Genomic DNA, 16,082 nt, shown 5'->3' with positions numbered 1-16,082 from the left:
CACGTCTAAGTTCATAACACATACATTTAATAAGCACAATACATAACTTTAATACATGCTTCCTTTATAAAGTCGTACAAGCATTATTCACGTTACTTTATTCACTAATGCACAGTGCCCGTGATGCACTTGGTGATTAAGATGTCACAAATATTAATAACTGGAATTATGGATAGTGCCCGTGATGCAGCTGGTGATGACAGTTCATGAATTGTACTGTAATGTATTATAAATTCTCTACTGCCTAGTATGCTCTGACCTGGTGCCTCTAGCCTTGGGGAGGGAGCTGCTCTGAGGTCTTGGGGTGGTGCAAGGACTAGGGTCTATGGTTGGTGTTATTAGTGATGTGTCGTTCGCAAACGATCCGGCTCTAAGAGCCGGCTTTTGAAGGTGGACGTCGGGAGCTGGATCGCATATCTGAAGAGCCGACTGTATTTTTTATAGATTAATAAAGCCTATACAAACTAAATGATTATGAAATAATGAATTTGAATTGTATTTAAAATAATTGACAAATTCAAAGAACAACTAAAAAATAATTGTAGGCTTAAGGGCGCACACGATCATCCTCACATTCTGTTCCTGTCAATCCTGCAAGAGGGAGGGCCGAGCCAACTCACACACAGTCAGACGAGTAGTCAAACTCGGGGGAGAGCCATGACAAATCAATGCATTTTTAAAGATATGTGGTTAAGGTCGAGTATGATTTAATTTCATAATTTAATTCAAATTGTTTTCACACCTATCATAGTCAAATTTATAGTTAAAACATTTTTAAAGAGCCGTTCGGGGGCCAAAAGAGCCGGAATGCCCATCACTAGGTGTCATATGTTAGGCTGTTAGTTGGTTGTTTACCAGTACTCTTCGCGCGGTCCGACATGCCAATCACCCTGCTGTCTGCTAATCACGGGAATGCCGAGAATCAGGGGCGTTGTTTGACATGAAACTCTACTGGGGCACAGGCCCCTATTAATATATTTTGTGCTGCGCACAATGCACTACTAGGCTATAGAAACTCCCATTGCTTAACCCACTGTACAACAGTTCAGGGGCGCAAGTTTGATATCAGCTTTGGCAGGGACATCAATAGTTATTGCGAGCGCACACGTTTTTTTCGCATTCATTTGAGCGGAAATACCATTTTCATGAACTTCATTTAATAATGTTTTTATGCTTTAGTCAAAATAGGATGATCGGTAGGCCTATCATTTAGAAACGTTCTTTAGTTGTGTAATGTTTTCTTAGCCTACTTCAATACTGACTTGTGTACCGAGTTCGACACCTGGACTTCTGTGTGCGTGCTGCATTGGCTATTTTGCAATGTCAGAAGAGCGCGCTAACATGGAATTTTGCCTTCATCGTTTTGTGTTTTTACAAGCGTTGATTGTGATACTGCGTAGATTTTTTTCCGGGAATATCAAATTTAGATTTTACTGGGGCACAGCAGATTTATACTGGGGCACGTGCGCCAGTAAAAAGGGTCTAATGACGCCCCTGCCGAGAATGTTCGGATGCCGGGCATCCTGGTGGTTGGCGAAGGGGCATGGAGGAGGGTTGGGCAGGGGGAATGGAGCATTCGAAGTTAAGACCAGGTTTAGCGTCTGTTCTTTCTGTTTCATCTGGGTTTCACAAGAGACGGTCACTGTCGTTTGGTGGGCTACCTTTCTTTTATTTAACATGGGCTATGGCCAAACAGCTGTTTGGCTTACTGGTAGCCTGGGGAGTCAGATTGCAGAGCGGTGAGGAGTCGGTGAGGGAGTCGGGCTAGTAATCAGAAGGTCGCCAGATCGATTCCCCGCCGTGCCAAATGACATTGTGTCCTTGGGCAAGGCACTTCACTCTACTTGCCTCACTTACTGTAAGTCGCTCTGGATAAGAGCGTCTGCTAAATGACTAAATGTAAATGTAGCCTGTGTACCGTGTGGTTAATAAACGTCAATTTGGAAACTTCATCTTATGCCTGGACGATTGTTCCTTTCTGACCTAGCTAGTCAGGTCATGGTCATCTCAATAGATTTCGAATAGCTAAAGGATACTGTTGTTGTTTCAAAAGTGTGCTATATAAATTAAAAGGAAAAAAACGAAATTGAATCAACTACACCACAGTAGGCTGTTAATTATCTGAATCTTATGTAACCAATATGCATTGCCAATATGCATCTTTTTCTATGGCTCTCCATCCCAGCAGCTCAACGTTCATAACATTTTGTTCAGGAAGCCTCAACCCCAATGTTAAACCTTAAAACAGCCCGCCTAGTCTACAATCTACCCAGACGCTCCCACGTTACCCCGCTCCTCATCTCCCTCCACTGGCTACCCATCACGGCCCGCATCAGATTCAAGACCCTGGTACTGACCTTCCGAGCAGTGAACGGGACTGCACCCGACTACATCAAGTCTCTCCTGCAGCCTTACACCCCCACCCGCCACCTACGGTCTTCTTCAGACAACCGCCTGGTGGTCCCACCGCTCAAGACCGCCCGGTCCCAACACAAGCTATTCTCCTGCCTGGCCCCCCAGTGGTGGAATCAACTCCCCACCTCCATCAGAGACACAGACTGTCTCTCCACCTTCAAGGGAAGGCTCAAGACGCACTTGTTCCGGGAGTATAAGGGTACTTAGGCATGGTTTGCTGAACCCAATGCTAGTTTCCTCAAGGATCAAAGTGACTCTTGCTTAGAGACTCGTTGCTCGTGTTGGATAGTGGTAGCTGATTTAAACTGTTGTAGGCTATTCGTTGCCAAATACTCCATTTTATTTAACCTTTTTTTTATTCTATTTTACTGTTGCATGCAGGTACACTTGCACTTATAGATTCATGTTGTTTAATTGTAACTTGCTTAACTACATGCTCTTATGGTTTTCCCTTTGGCACTTATTTTTTGGTTGTTCACAATGTGTGCTTCTTGTTTTGGCTACCCGCAATGCTTTGGGGCTATCTCGTTGTTATTATCAGTGACTTATGCACTTTGTAAAGCTCTCCCTTGGAAGTGGCTTTGTATCAAAGCGTCTGCTAAATGAAAAATGAATACATTTAAAATGTAAATGTAAAAACGATAACTGTAATATGATGCTCTTGTCTTCCGTCGCTAGCGCTGTATCAGACGCTGGCGAAGTGATTTGTGACTGACTGGTAAATTGTGGAAATATCCTCGGTTGAAAAAAAATGCTGCCAAGTGCTAAAATAAACGCGTCTTTTAACCAGATAAATTAAATGTCAAGCAGCATCCAATTGCCAGGGATATCGAATGACATTTTGGCGAATGACACCCCGGCCACCCCTCTGGCTCCGCGACTGCTCAGGGTCTTCGAGGGTAGGCAGATTGAAGCCGATCACCTTCTCAGCAGTGCGGATCATACGCTGCAGTCCACTGTGATTTGGGTGGATGGGAGAGACAACAGCTCAGAATTTTCTTGTGGAAAGTAGCCTTCAAAGCCTTTGGTACAGAATACAGAATGACAAATAAAGTACATGTATATGTTTCATCGGTTTGTGATAGGACTTGATTATTGTAAAACCAGATGTTTGGAGTATTAACCCTTCTGTTTAGTTGGAGTCAGATGGCTGAGAGGTGAGGGAGGCGGTGTAGTAATCAGAAGGTTGTTGGATCTAATCCCCGCTGTGCCTAATGATGTTGTGTCCTTGGGCAAGGCACTTCACCCTACTTGCCTTGGGGGGAATGTCCCTGTACTTACTGTAAGTCGCTCTGGATAAGAGCGTCTGCTAAATGACTAAATGTAAGTTCAAAATACCCTTTTTCAAGTTTGACAAACTCTGAAATACCATTAGGCTTGATTTGTTCAGAAGTTTGGTGATATTCCCAAGATAAGCTAAATTGAAACTAAATAATTTTGCTTAGTTTAAAGTACACGTAAAGTAAATGAGAGAATTGAAATGTATTAATATAATACAATGGCTGTTTTAACCTCCTCAGCACTTGAGACAAGAGTTGGCTTGCAATTCAGTTGTTGCATTCTTTTGGGTATCTTTTGACATTAACACTACATACACACTGATTTCAATCATGGATTCAATTATGGGAGGTTTATAAAAGTACCAGAGAGAAATGAAGAAATAGCAAAAATTGGTCCAGGCCCTGGAGATAGACATGGAAAAAAGACTCTTCCTCATCATTGTCATCACCACAAGGGTATCCTAGGGGAGACACCAGCCGTTAGGGGGGATACTTACAATCAGTATCATCATTACATTTACTTGTATGCATTTAGCAGACACTTTTATCCAAAGCGACTTCCAAGAGAGAGTTTTACAAAAGTGCATAGGTCACTGATCATAACAACGAGATAGCCCTAAACATTGCAGGTAGCCAAAACATGAAGCATACATTGTCAAAACCAAATAAGTCCCAAAGAATGTACCTGTGGAAAAAGCAAGCAACAATAATGTATTTCACAGCGGGTACAATAATCTTAAGACAGTTTACAACAACCAACAACAGCAACAAGTCTCTCAATAAGAGTCATTGTGTTCCCGGAGGAAACTAACATCAGGTCCAGCCAATCGTTCCTAAGTGCCGTTGTACTCCCGGAACAAGTGCATCTTGAGCCTTTCCTTGAAGGTGGGGAGACACTCAATGTCCCTGATGGAGATGGGGAGGTGATTCTGTAACCCAGATATATTTTCAGTCAGCTAATGCTTTTCTGTATTATCACTGTTTTTGGTGTGTGTCTCTTTAAGGGTTACGACCACTTTATGTTGCGGCAGCTTTACGACTGCTGTTTTACGGTGTGTTATTGTTACCTTGGAGACGAAGTTTTCGCCGGTAGCTCTCTTCTTCAATGCCTGCAAGCATAGATATATATAAACACTATGCCACTGCATACTTCTATTCTATTCATTTTTTTTATTACATAATTTTTCATAAGTTTGCAATGGCATAGCTACATCTCTGACGTTGATAACAAACCAAACCGTTGAAAAAAAATCGGTTGAAAAATTGAGCAAGTTATGGTTATTTAAAAAGTACATGTAGCACCGACCCAATGTTATGGGTGAGCGAGTTCCCTGAAGCAAGATGGCCGCCATGTGCGGACGTTCTAGACTCCACCGTAAGACATCTAGTGTTTATATAATATATCTATGCCTGCAAGCAGCTTGTGGTTCAGCTGTGATTCTCTTGCTGTTTAATTTTGGAGTTTAACTTGTTAAAAGTATTTTTTAAGTGAAATATTTACCGTACAAAGTATTCGGTTTTCTTTGGATAATATCTGGAAGTCTGTCGGCAACGTTTATCCACAAGAAGATCGTTTGCAAGGAACTCCGCCGAGTGAATGAACATTGACGTGACGCTGCCGCTGTTTCCTGAGTGCTTACCTGTGGCTTGTGAGCTCGTGAAGAGCCGTCGTCATCTTCTGAATATCCTGAGGATTGCAGGCAAAACTACTAAACCACCACACACACATAGAGCTCTATAATATTATTGCTGGCCAGCACGTTACTTTATTTTGTTATTTTCTTTGTTGCTAAAGACAATATAAGGACACTTCAAGATTTGTTCTATAAGAAGACCGTTCGGTATCCACTTTGTTTTCATGGACTGAGAAAGAGACATTTAATTAAAGAGGACGAGTAACATTATTTCAGGTATTTTTGTACTGAATAACAGGGTGTTGTTCAGACATTTAAGTATTTGATTAACTGCCTAAAAAGGGGAAATATATATATATATATATATTTTTTTTATTCGAATTGATATAATCACATTTCCATGTGATTTAAGGTTTACTGTTTTATGTTGTTCCTGACCTACATTGTGATCAAGTAAGACGCATTTCAGTCCAGCAAATGTTAAATAAAACTGGATCGATAGTAAACTGCTATCACAACCCGAGTAAATTCTGTTTATTGGTTACAATTCCACCATTAGGGGGGCCATACAGGAGAAGAGCTTGTTTTAGGAGGAGTTTAGGAGATTTTGGATATCTTCAGTAGGCTCCTATATGCATTAGGCAGTTCTCTGACGTTTCTGGTGTAGAATGGAGTGGAATACAACATTGTGCACACTGCCAGGGAGCGACCCTCTGACTGAGGCTAACGTCAAAACAGTGTAACGGGGACGTGCAGTCTCACTAAGATTGCCAGTTTTAAACAAATCACAAAAATAATCAGCTGGCTAAAAGCAGAATTCCCATATCCCTTGAAAGCTGGCCTGCTCTGACTTTTTACATGTAGAATTGACTGTAAAACTGTAAAATTATTAACTTTGTGACATGACCTTAAGACATGGCTGCCGCCCGACAATGCGGTCTACCGGGCGACATTCTCACTCAAATTTCAAGACTTCTGATGTGACAAATCAACGGGGAATCGCTTTCTCTCTTAAAGTCTGTCCTCCTCGACCTTTTTTTAAAATATTTTTTTATCTAACTATGATCCATGTGGTCATTTTACCGTTATAAATGCTATCCTTTACCGGTTTTCTGCACCACTTTGCGCGTGCATCCCGAATGTTTACAAACAAAGAATTGGTCTATATATTTTGAGATAAGAAGTAGGCCAAATTATATACAGATATGTCATCACATTGATATCTGACCTTGGTATGGTACACCATATGGGACTCAGCATTTATCTTATGTTTTATTCACGCAGAGCACATGTGAAATGCAGACGGATATAATAAAGCCTTACAGATGGAGACACTTTCTGACTCCAACTCCATTTTACTACTTCACACTTTACTATTAATCTAATGTAATTTGGTTCTAGCTATATGGAAAATGTTGTATGTGTGTGTTACCTGCAGCTCTATCAGCTGGGATAAAGGGTGTCTGGGACTGGAGCCCTGAAAGAGAACCCTTCTAAAAGGTTTGTGTGGGGGAGAGAGAGACTTCAGTTTACACTCGTTTTCAAACCATGTTCTCCATACTACGTTTATGGTTTATACAAGCGGGTAATTTACAGACAGGGTGGTGGTGATGGTGGCAGGGGGGGGGGGGGAGATCTCCCTGTGCACCTGCAGATGGACAGCATGATGGGATCTTTCTAGCATTTCTTTCAGTGAAATTTCTAATCAATGGTTTGGTTTGAGTTTATTTATTTTTACAGGAACAGTGCACATTAATCAACATTTAGTAAGAGTGCCGGCTGATTTTCAACCGCAGTCCTTGGGCAGGTTATTCAAAACAATTACAATACAGACAATCATTGAGCAGTGAGCACACTTAGGGCAACATAGGACAACCAAGAAATAGCAGACAGATAGAACAAAAAGCAAAAGGACATAATCTATTAAAGCAACAAAGTGTTTCCACACCTCACAAGCAACAGACAACATGGAAGGTGACAATACACAGCTAGGGATTATATTCACAAATCTGATTGGGACATGGGAAACTCTTACAGAGAAAGCGGATTTACCGCTGTGCTGTCAGCCATACAAGCTATAGGCTAGTTACATATTTTGGGTGACATGGAAGTAATTACACGGTCATATATCTCTGTCTCTCTGTTAAGGTCTGTGCTAAGTGGCTCTCTGTATTTGTACTTTTTAAAATCCAAAATGTGAATGTAATTTCAACAGCAGCACAACCTTACTGCATAATAGTTCTCTTATCTGATGCCATCACTAGGCTGATTCAAGAATTGAATTTAGGCTGCTATATTTAACAGTGAGTTCATTTCATTTATGTGTGAGGATGGTGGATCAGGAAAGACAGGGGAGGGCAACAAGTAGGTCTAACATTAGATGGAAGGTTAGGTGGAGCCACTTGATACCAACAGATTAATTTCTTAATATTATTAATATGGAAAAACTCATATGGAAAATCTATTACATCGTGTTTTTTTGACAATATGTCTTAGTGGAGAAGAACACAGGCAAGGACTGAATGAGACAGACATGAGTTTCGGCGATGGCATCAAATAGAGAGGAGACCAGTGATGACATCAGGGTCCCTGCTACAGCAATCAAACATCTGAACAATACAAATGTGGGATCTGCATTATCAAACTCACAAAGCCAAAAAGTCAAACTGTAACTGAAACAATACCTGATTACTATAATAACAAAAAGTCTACTGAGATCGAAGAAGCATGGATCAATATATTATCCTATATAGGGAGCCAACAAAGAAAATGCCATTACCAGTTTGTTTTAATGGCAACTTGAAGAATCTGTGCGGGCGCTGTTAATTTGTGGATTTATTAAAACAATAATCCATGATTAGTGTTTTTTATTTGTATCATTCATTTTCCGTCCTGGGCCCCGTATCTTCCCACTGCAGGATCGTCGTGTCCAAGTTCTGTCATGAAATAACAGAAAACTACCGGTAGATGGTAGCCTGACGTTGTCATACTCATGTTTCTAGTCAGAATATGAGTCTGAAAACTCTCCGTTGGGCTGAGACTACGGGGCGTGTTTCAACCGAACTCGTTAAACAAATGCCTCTTCGCTCAATTGGATAGACCTACAACCAATCAGAGCAACGTAATATGTTGTTTGTTGAAAATGAATTCAACCCAAGCGCTCTTTCATGACGTTGTTGATTACGTTACTGTTGATCATCTGGCCATCATCATATAAAGCCTGCCCTGGCAATTTCATTGGTACGCCCAGATTCAGGTTTTCTGTAGTTGTTCGCCAATAGACCAATTATCACCCTACGTCACACAACTGTCAAGCAGGCTCAACTGCGCATGTGGGTTGCAAAAGACTTCTCCCCGTTCTATTACTCTTGGAGTGTCGTTCAGGTCATCATACATCTCTGGCCACTGGATTGCAGGGCTTGATATTAACTTTTTGAGGCTCTTGGCCTTTGGACAAATACATTTACGTTCACTTGTCTATGCACAAAAGTCACTTGACCCCGATACCCTTATATAGCCTGTCTAAGTGATCGGGCAAAACTAGCCTGGCTAACGGAGGTCGCTTTCTCAGGCAAATGACGAATGAAACAGACAGGTTAAAGAAATCCGAGATTCTGGCTATCTTCACCAGACTCGTATCTACTTTAGGCAGTCCTCACTGACGTTTCTGGTGTAGAATGGAGTGAAATACAACATTGTGCACACTGCCAGTGAGCAAGTCTGACTGAGGCTAACGTCAAAACAGTGTAACTGGGATGTAGTCTCACTCAGATTGCCAGTTTAAACAAATCAGAAAAATAATCGGACCAGCTGACTAAAAGCAGAATTCCCATATCTCTTGAAAGCTGCCCTGCTCGACTTTTTAAATGTAGAATTGACTGTAAAAGTGTAAAATTATGAACTTTGTGACATAACGTGAAGACATGGTTGCCGCTTGACTATGCGGTCTGTACCGGCCGACATTCTCACTCAAATTTCAAGACTTTCGTGACCCAAATCAAAATTCTGATGCGACAGATCATTGGGTAATCGCTTTCTCTCCTAAAGGCATGTCCTCCTCGACGCTTTTGGTCTTTTTAAATCTTAACTATTTGTGTTATCCGTGTGGTCCTTTTGCCATTTAAAATGATATCCTTTCCCGGTTTTCTGCAGCCACATTGCGCGCGCATCCCGATTGTTTACAAACAAATAATTGGTCTATACGAGACCCTCCAGACCCAACTTCCCGACCAAATTTTTTTGTGGGCTGGGAGAAGTTGGGCTGGCAGCCAGGCTAGGTAGATGGTGGACTCTGACTCAGATGGACTCGTTAGTGTGAGAGATAGGCTAAGGTGAACCAGTATCATTTTAAATGCTAAATTAAAGTTTATTAGTAAGATCATTACTACATGATTACTACATCATTAACAGAGGTAATCACAATGACTAGGCACCTAACGCACCGGAGCTCGTTGAAGTGACTTGTAGGCTATAGCTTTGTCTTGTAGGGCTATAAGCCTACACCCAACCTGCATATTAAAATAGGGACACCGACTATATGAAAGAAAGATTGCCTCACGCATACACATTCAAATTGGACCATCGACGGTTTACTCAGTGGCGCAGTAGACCAAATGTGACGCTTTTGCAAGACGAATATGGAAACACAATTTTTGACTTCTACATGTGTAACCGGTGTGAATCGGTGAAACTCACTCCTCAGGTATGTAACAGGCCACCCGCGTCAACAAAGAGCTAGCTTTTCTTTGACGTAGTTGGTAGTGGTTGCACTTGGCAGTCCAGAGGTGGCAGGTTTGACTCCCCATGGCAGCGAACGACGGCCCTGGCAGAGCAAGACCACGTATCTTACACCCCCGTTACACATGCGCAAACTCTGTAAATATGTTTCACAACACTAAACATATTACTAGAATGTGATGCATAAAATAAGACACAATACCAAATCTAACATGACATTAAAAGCTGTTCAGAACTGTGTTTACATGAACAAATCTATTAATGATAATTTCAGTCATCCTCAGTTCACCTTCCTCTTCAACTGTTGAGACTAGGCTACTCCTCCAGTGGTGTGTGCAGGAAGGTGTGATTGTTATTTAGCATTACAGTCCCTCTGGTGCAAATGAACGATTGTCCCAGATGAATGTCCTAGTGACCAGTGACAAAGGGGTTTGATCATTCGGGTCTCTTCCAATACAGCCCTATAGGACGTGTGAGACCCATCAAGTAGAACAACTCTGTCCAGCAACTCAATATTTTAGCATATGAGAGGTGGGGGGCAGGGTGACACCCAGCCTTACAGTGTGGAACCAGAAACATGTACACTACACAGACATCCACATAGCCTACAACCAACTTGCATCGAAATTGGAAAGAATACAAATACAATTGCTTACAATATTTCCCTATCTTGTTTACAATATCCTTTCAGGTTAACACTAGAAGCAAAACTACTAGATTCCAGGATTTATAATACATTTAATTTTATCAAAATGATAATGAAATATATTTTTCTATTTTAAGTGTGGAGGCATCTATTGGATAAATGCATGAACTCCTCTGTTGTAGGCCTACTCCCAAACACATTGGGCTGTGTTTAGGAATTTGGGGCTGGTTTTGTGCACCGTTAGTCTGAAGATTTTTGCTGGACCTGGCAACCATGTTCACCTTGGACAAGCTTATCCTGAAAGTTTAAAAAGCGAATGAGGACCGCTCTGTTTTGTGTAGGTTAGCCTGACGCTAAGAAGAACCCGCTCCAAGCCGGTGAACAATCTACCCCAGCCCCTGTGTCAGGATGCCATTGATGAAGTTGAAGAGTGTTTGTTCGTTGAACACTCCCCCAAAAACCAGAGCCGAAGGTTCACATGTCATGCTGATTTCACTGGAATTCTCTTCTCAGTTATGCCTCTTCAAAACAGTGGTGTGCTCAGTGCTCTCCTCTGTTTAAAAAAAAAACTTGGCTGTGAACCCTGCCCCCCAAAAGTAATCGAGTTGACTAGAAAAAAGACCAGAAGTCTCTTAACCGAATACATTTGTTACTTCGTTATTTTATTCCAATTTTAGTAGCCGAGATTTGAAGGACATCTCTTTGTGTTTAAAATGTAGCCTACTCTACAAAGTAAATTATTTGCCACACTTTTCATTGTCCTTGTCTTGGTTAGTCCTTTAGAAAAGGCGCTAAACTATAGGCTGTAAGCCCCGCCCCCAGAATATATTTAATGAATCTGATTGGTTCAGTTTAAGTACAGCTATCATTACATCACAATAGGTGAGCTTGGCAGATATTTATGTATAAATAGAAGAGATGTCAAGCACTGTACAGTTCTGCTTATCTAGTTATCTTGACCTTCTGACCTGAACTTCTACCTGCTTACCTGAAGAATCATTCACAACTCTACTTTCACTATGGCTGAACAAACTGAGAAGAGGTAAGACTGATTTTATTACATCAAAACTGTGTGTTTCCTTCAATGGCATTTTCTGCATTTTGATTGTAAGAGTTTCTTATTTCACTGTTATGAATGTATTTTTTGTACCTTTTTGTGTTCATCTTGAAGGTCTATTGATCGCAGATTTGTGTACTGTCTGCGGTGCCAAAAGCCACAGGACAAGTTGACTATACACCTGGCCAGGGTCTGTATGAAAAACAGTACACCAAAAGAAAGAGCGTCTGAGGTGCAGAAGGCCAAGGATTCCACCAAGGATTGGACCCGGAGCAGGAATTGGGATTACAACCGTATCTGTGAGATGCTGCCCCACCTGGAATGTCGTTCAGCCCTGGTGAAGGAGCTTCTTGTGAGGAAGTACTTCATCAGAAATTTATCCCCTGAGACCATGGTCGTAGACTCTGCAGGTGACGGCACCTCAGCAACTGCCACTAGATGTGTTGGCACCTCAGTAACTGCCAACAAATGCGTTGGCACGTCGGATGAGAGGACAGGAGACCCTTCCTGGCAAAAGTAAGTAAAGTAACTTACGTGTGTTATGTTGAATTCGAATTTAGGATCTGGACTTTGTTTTTTTAATTCTCCAATCATTTAATTATTCCCCCCACCACCACCAGCGTGCGGGTGAAAATGCAAAAGGCGGGTCTATATTCAAAGTTTCCAGAGGATGCCAGTCTCATTTTGGACTTCAAAAGGTACCTCACGGACAGTCTCAGTGTCTCCAACTGCCAACAGGAGGTAAGATCTCTTTACACATTAATTATCAGCCAATTTCAACAGTGTTCCATATGTATACTTTCTTCTTACGATGTTAACGCTAACATTTATTTCTCATTGTCTCTCTCAAAGGTTGACAACGTGTCAAGATTCCTGCGCTATTTGCAGCCTTGCGGAGATGAGCCAAATCTGGACTTCCTCAAGAAGAGCATAGAGACACAAGATTACTTGAAAAGACTACGACTGACAGACATGAGCACAGCCACCATTCTGAACTACATCAAGAACATGATACGGTTCGTAGAATTCCTGAAGACAAAGCAGGATCTGGGAAAGGAAGGCACAAAGCTCCACTCCATGTGCCAAGCGTACAAGGAGCTGCTGCAGACGCTGAGAAAGCCAGTTGCCAAGGTTCATTCACATGCAGTGGTCACCATGAAGTAAGTACTATTCATTCTGTATTGTCTTATAACCACTAATGTCTTTGTTGTTTACTACTGCAATCCTGAGTGTGGTGTGTTATAACCCGTCTCCCGTTTTCTCTATTATTTTCTTGTTTAATTTAGAAACAATCGATTATCCGATGGCATGCGCAGCGTTGCAGATTGCCAGGACATTTTGAAGGTTGCAAAGGCAGACTTTCTGAACATCTTCAAGAAGTTAATGGATGAATCCGATGTCTCTGAAGGTGAAAAGACGTCATTCCGCTACTACTGTGAAGCGGTCATGGTGTTGCGTCACTTTCAGCTTCCAGGAGTTGTGGGGGGTATGACTGTAAGTGCATCTATTGTAACAGCTTGAAGGAGTTTTTCCCCAGAATATGCTGGCATGGTTATTTAGAAATGCATGCATTCAAATATTTTTTTCAATGTTTTCCAGGTGACAGATTGGAAGAGTAGAAAGCATGTTGGTAGCAGGGCTGTGATTGGCATCTGTCACAACAGAACAACAACTCAACCAATCGTTACACTTGCCTTGGCACTGGAGGAGGAAGCTGTAAGTCCCTTTGGCTATTTTAGTATGATACAAATTATATATTACTCACAATGTTTTGCAGTCAACTAATTGTCTCTCTTGTTCCCACAGTGGTTACAGGCGTACTACGAGGAAATTCGCCCTGGATACCTCAAGGATAGTTGCGACAAGTTTTTCATTTCATCCAATGGCAAACCTGTTCACAGTGTCACAAACGACGTCTCTCGACTCCATGAAAGGTATGTTCCTACCTACATCAATTTGCTGATGAGTAAATGTTAACACTTTCTTGTATTTTCTCCTATTATCAGACACAGCACACTTAACTTTTCATGTCAAATGTTCATATTGCAGCTACAAACTCCAACCTGCCAGTAGTATTGAGGTCCGAAGGGCTGCTGAGGCACAGGCATCAGCAAAATTTATGGAGCGCCAAAAGGAGGAAGATATGGCACATTATATAGCCCACAACAGTTCTCTGGCCTTCAAGCGTTATCAAATGCGATTGCCGGAGGTTATATTGGCCAGAGGTATAATGCTGGAATCGTTGAATGAGTAAGCATCTTATTTTACACAAAACAACATGTTAATTCGATATCACAATTGTTTACCAAGTTGTCCTCATTTGTCCTATTTTAATCCTTATTTTCCTTAATCTTTAAAGCACTTTAGAGACCTGCCCTCCGAAAAGTAAGGACAATCAGCCTTCCGAGCCTGCCGAAAAAGACTTTTCTACCTTCATCACCACATTCCCAGTTTCCATAGAAGGCCAGCCACCAGGCAAAAGGAAGAGGGTCACTGCAGGGTTCCCAGAATGCCGTCAATTTTATGACAAGTGGCGATTCTCCCAGTATCTCCAGAGACAGGAACATCTGCTGTGTAAGTACTCCAATCCATAATCCACAAATACAACATTGACCAAATCAATAAATCACTTACACATGGCAATTTATTTAGTGTGATAAATTACTAACATGACTGAGGTTATTTGATCATTTTTTTCAGCAAAATACATCCATCAGAAACCATCAGCCAGTAAATTGGATAGACAGATTAAGATGCAAGGGTGGACAGCCAACCATCCAACTCCAGAACAGTTCCGGCAGGCGTGGAAACCAGCCTCCAAACTGTCCATTGAGGGTGATGCTCACACCTACAAGAAAACAATTAAGCAGAATTGGAAAGGCCTGGTCATCCAAGACTTTGGTGGAGAGAAAGGGCTAAGTAAGAAAACCTTTCATTTTTCTTGTAAGGGGATAAATATGAACATTGAAAATCATTTTATCACGTTGCGTTCCATCCATAAGAAAAACATTGAAATGTTTGCCAACATGTAATGTCTATTTGTTTATTTTCATCTAATTCAAAATGTCATGTTCTTTTTATTACAGGAGTGGTTACAACCAAGCCTTTTGCTGAAGGTGCAATTGTCTGCGATTACCATGGAATCATCACCACAGCTGCTGAGGGGAGAGAAATGATGAGCCACAACTCAGAAGAAGACATGCGTGGCCTGTTTTTCTTCAGAGCTGGGCAGACGGAACTCTGCATTGATGGCCACAGTCCATGTGAGTGTCACGGAGCAGACACTTTTGGAAGAAGGATCAAGCATTCTTCAAAAAAGAGCAACTTGAAGCCACTTCACTGCGTCTTCAACACAGGAGAAGGTGACAAGCAAGCCATCCTCTTCAGGGCTGTGAAGGACATTGACACAAACACTGAACTTTCTTTTGACCACGGTGCCAAGAGGAAGTTCTTCCGAGGAGAGGGCCTGGACTTGAAATGGCTGGATGAGTAGAATACTCATGTGGATGAGAGGACATAACATCTTGTTGTTACAACATCAACAGGCCCAGTGTGTATCCCAGTACTGGGGTACCTGCTTGGACTAACAATACATGTACACTTATGTAAATGTTTTTTTTTACTCTTACAAATTAGTTTAAGAAAGAAATATATGTTCTGCATAAATCCTTTTGGCAAATTCAATTTAAAAGGTCACATGTACACTTATCTTAATAGTTGGCCTGATTTTGTGTTCTTTTTTTTTGTGTGATATTGTGAATAAATCCTTTTGAAAAAAACTATTTTAAATGACCCCAGGATAAGTATGTGAGTAGGTGAACTTACAACGGAGGCCTTCGTCCCTCCCTTCAGAACACCGTTCGCCCATCTCTTGGGACCAACTGACCCATGCTCAGCTGCTGTTCACAAGGAACCCTTCTCCACTTTGGCCTTAAGTTAATCGTTTGAATATTTGTGACATAGGCTGGCTCCTCAAATTCACTCAGAGTTCAATTCAGCTACAACTGGCCTCAGAATATCTCCTACTGGGCCTAGTGGTGACGTATATTTGCTACTACCCGGTTCCACCCGGACCTGTGGCCTAGGCTTCTGTGCTCACCGCGGCGGCACTCCTACTTGCGTCAACAGTTACAGTTTGTGCACCAATACGTTTATTTTGGATACAGTGGCAGGGCATTCTGCCTGAGACTCATGCAGGTCAACCATTTGTCACGCAACACCTTGTATTTCTCAAGCATTTCCAAAATAATTCTCATACTGAGAAGGGATGTCCCGCTATATACAATTACATGTACTGTCTATGAAAAGTAGAG

The 16,082-nt window shown here is 41.7% G+C and overlaps 1 protein-coding gene across 1 annotated transcript; it reads left to right on the top strand.

The window, feature by feature from the left end:
* Window positions 1-13,166: 13,166 nt before the first annotated feature.
* Window positions 13,167-15,380, top strand: si:dkey-23a23.2. Its single transcript, XM_047029320.1, has 7 exons — window positions 13,167-13,263; window positions 13,369-13,485; window positions 13,576-13,703; window positions 13,819-14,019; window positions 14,129-14,343; window positions 14,470-14,688; window positions 14,856-15,380. Exons 1-7 carry the CDS (start codon window positions 13,216-13,218, stop codon window positions 15,260-15,262), a joined length of 1,335 nt encoding a protein of 444 aa, XP_046885276.1. The 5' UTR covers window positions 13,167-13,215; the 3' UTR covers window positions 15,263-15,380.
* Window positions 15,381-16,082: the final 702 nt, after the last annotated feature.

This window comes from Hypomesus transpacificus, chromosome 11, assembly GCF_021917145.1.
Source record: "Hypomesus transpacificus isolate Combined female chromosome 11, fHypTra1, whole genome shotgun sequence".
Taxonomy (NCBI): domain Eukaryota; kingdom Metazoa; phylum Chordata; class Actinopteri; order Osmeriformes; family Osmeridae; genus Hypomesus; species Hypomesus transpacificus.
The sequence above is the reverse complement of the archived record's forward strand: the minus strand, read 5'-3'. Positions and strand labels throughout refer to the sequence as shown.

Coding starts and splice junctions, on each gene's coding strand:
- si:dkey-23a23.2 (XM_047029320.1), top strand. CDS start 13,216: ATGGTGTTGCGTCACTTTCAGCTTCCAGGAGTTGTGGGGGGTATGACT. Junction 13,704..13,818: donor GTCTCTCGACTCCATGAAAG/GTATGTTCCTAC, acceptor TTCATATTGCAG/CTACAAACTCCAACCTGCCA. Junction 14,344..14,469: donor GAGACAGGAACATCTGCTGT/GTAAGTACTCCA, acceptor CATTTTTTTCAG/CAAAATACATCCATCAGAAA.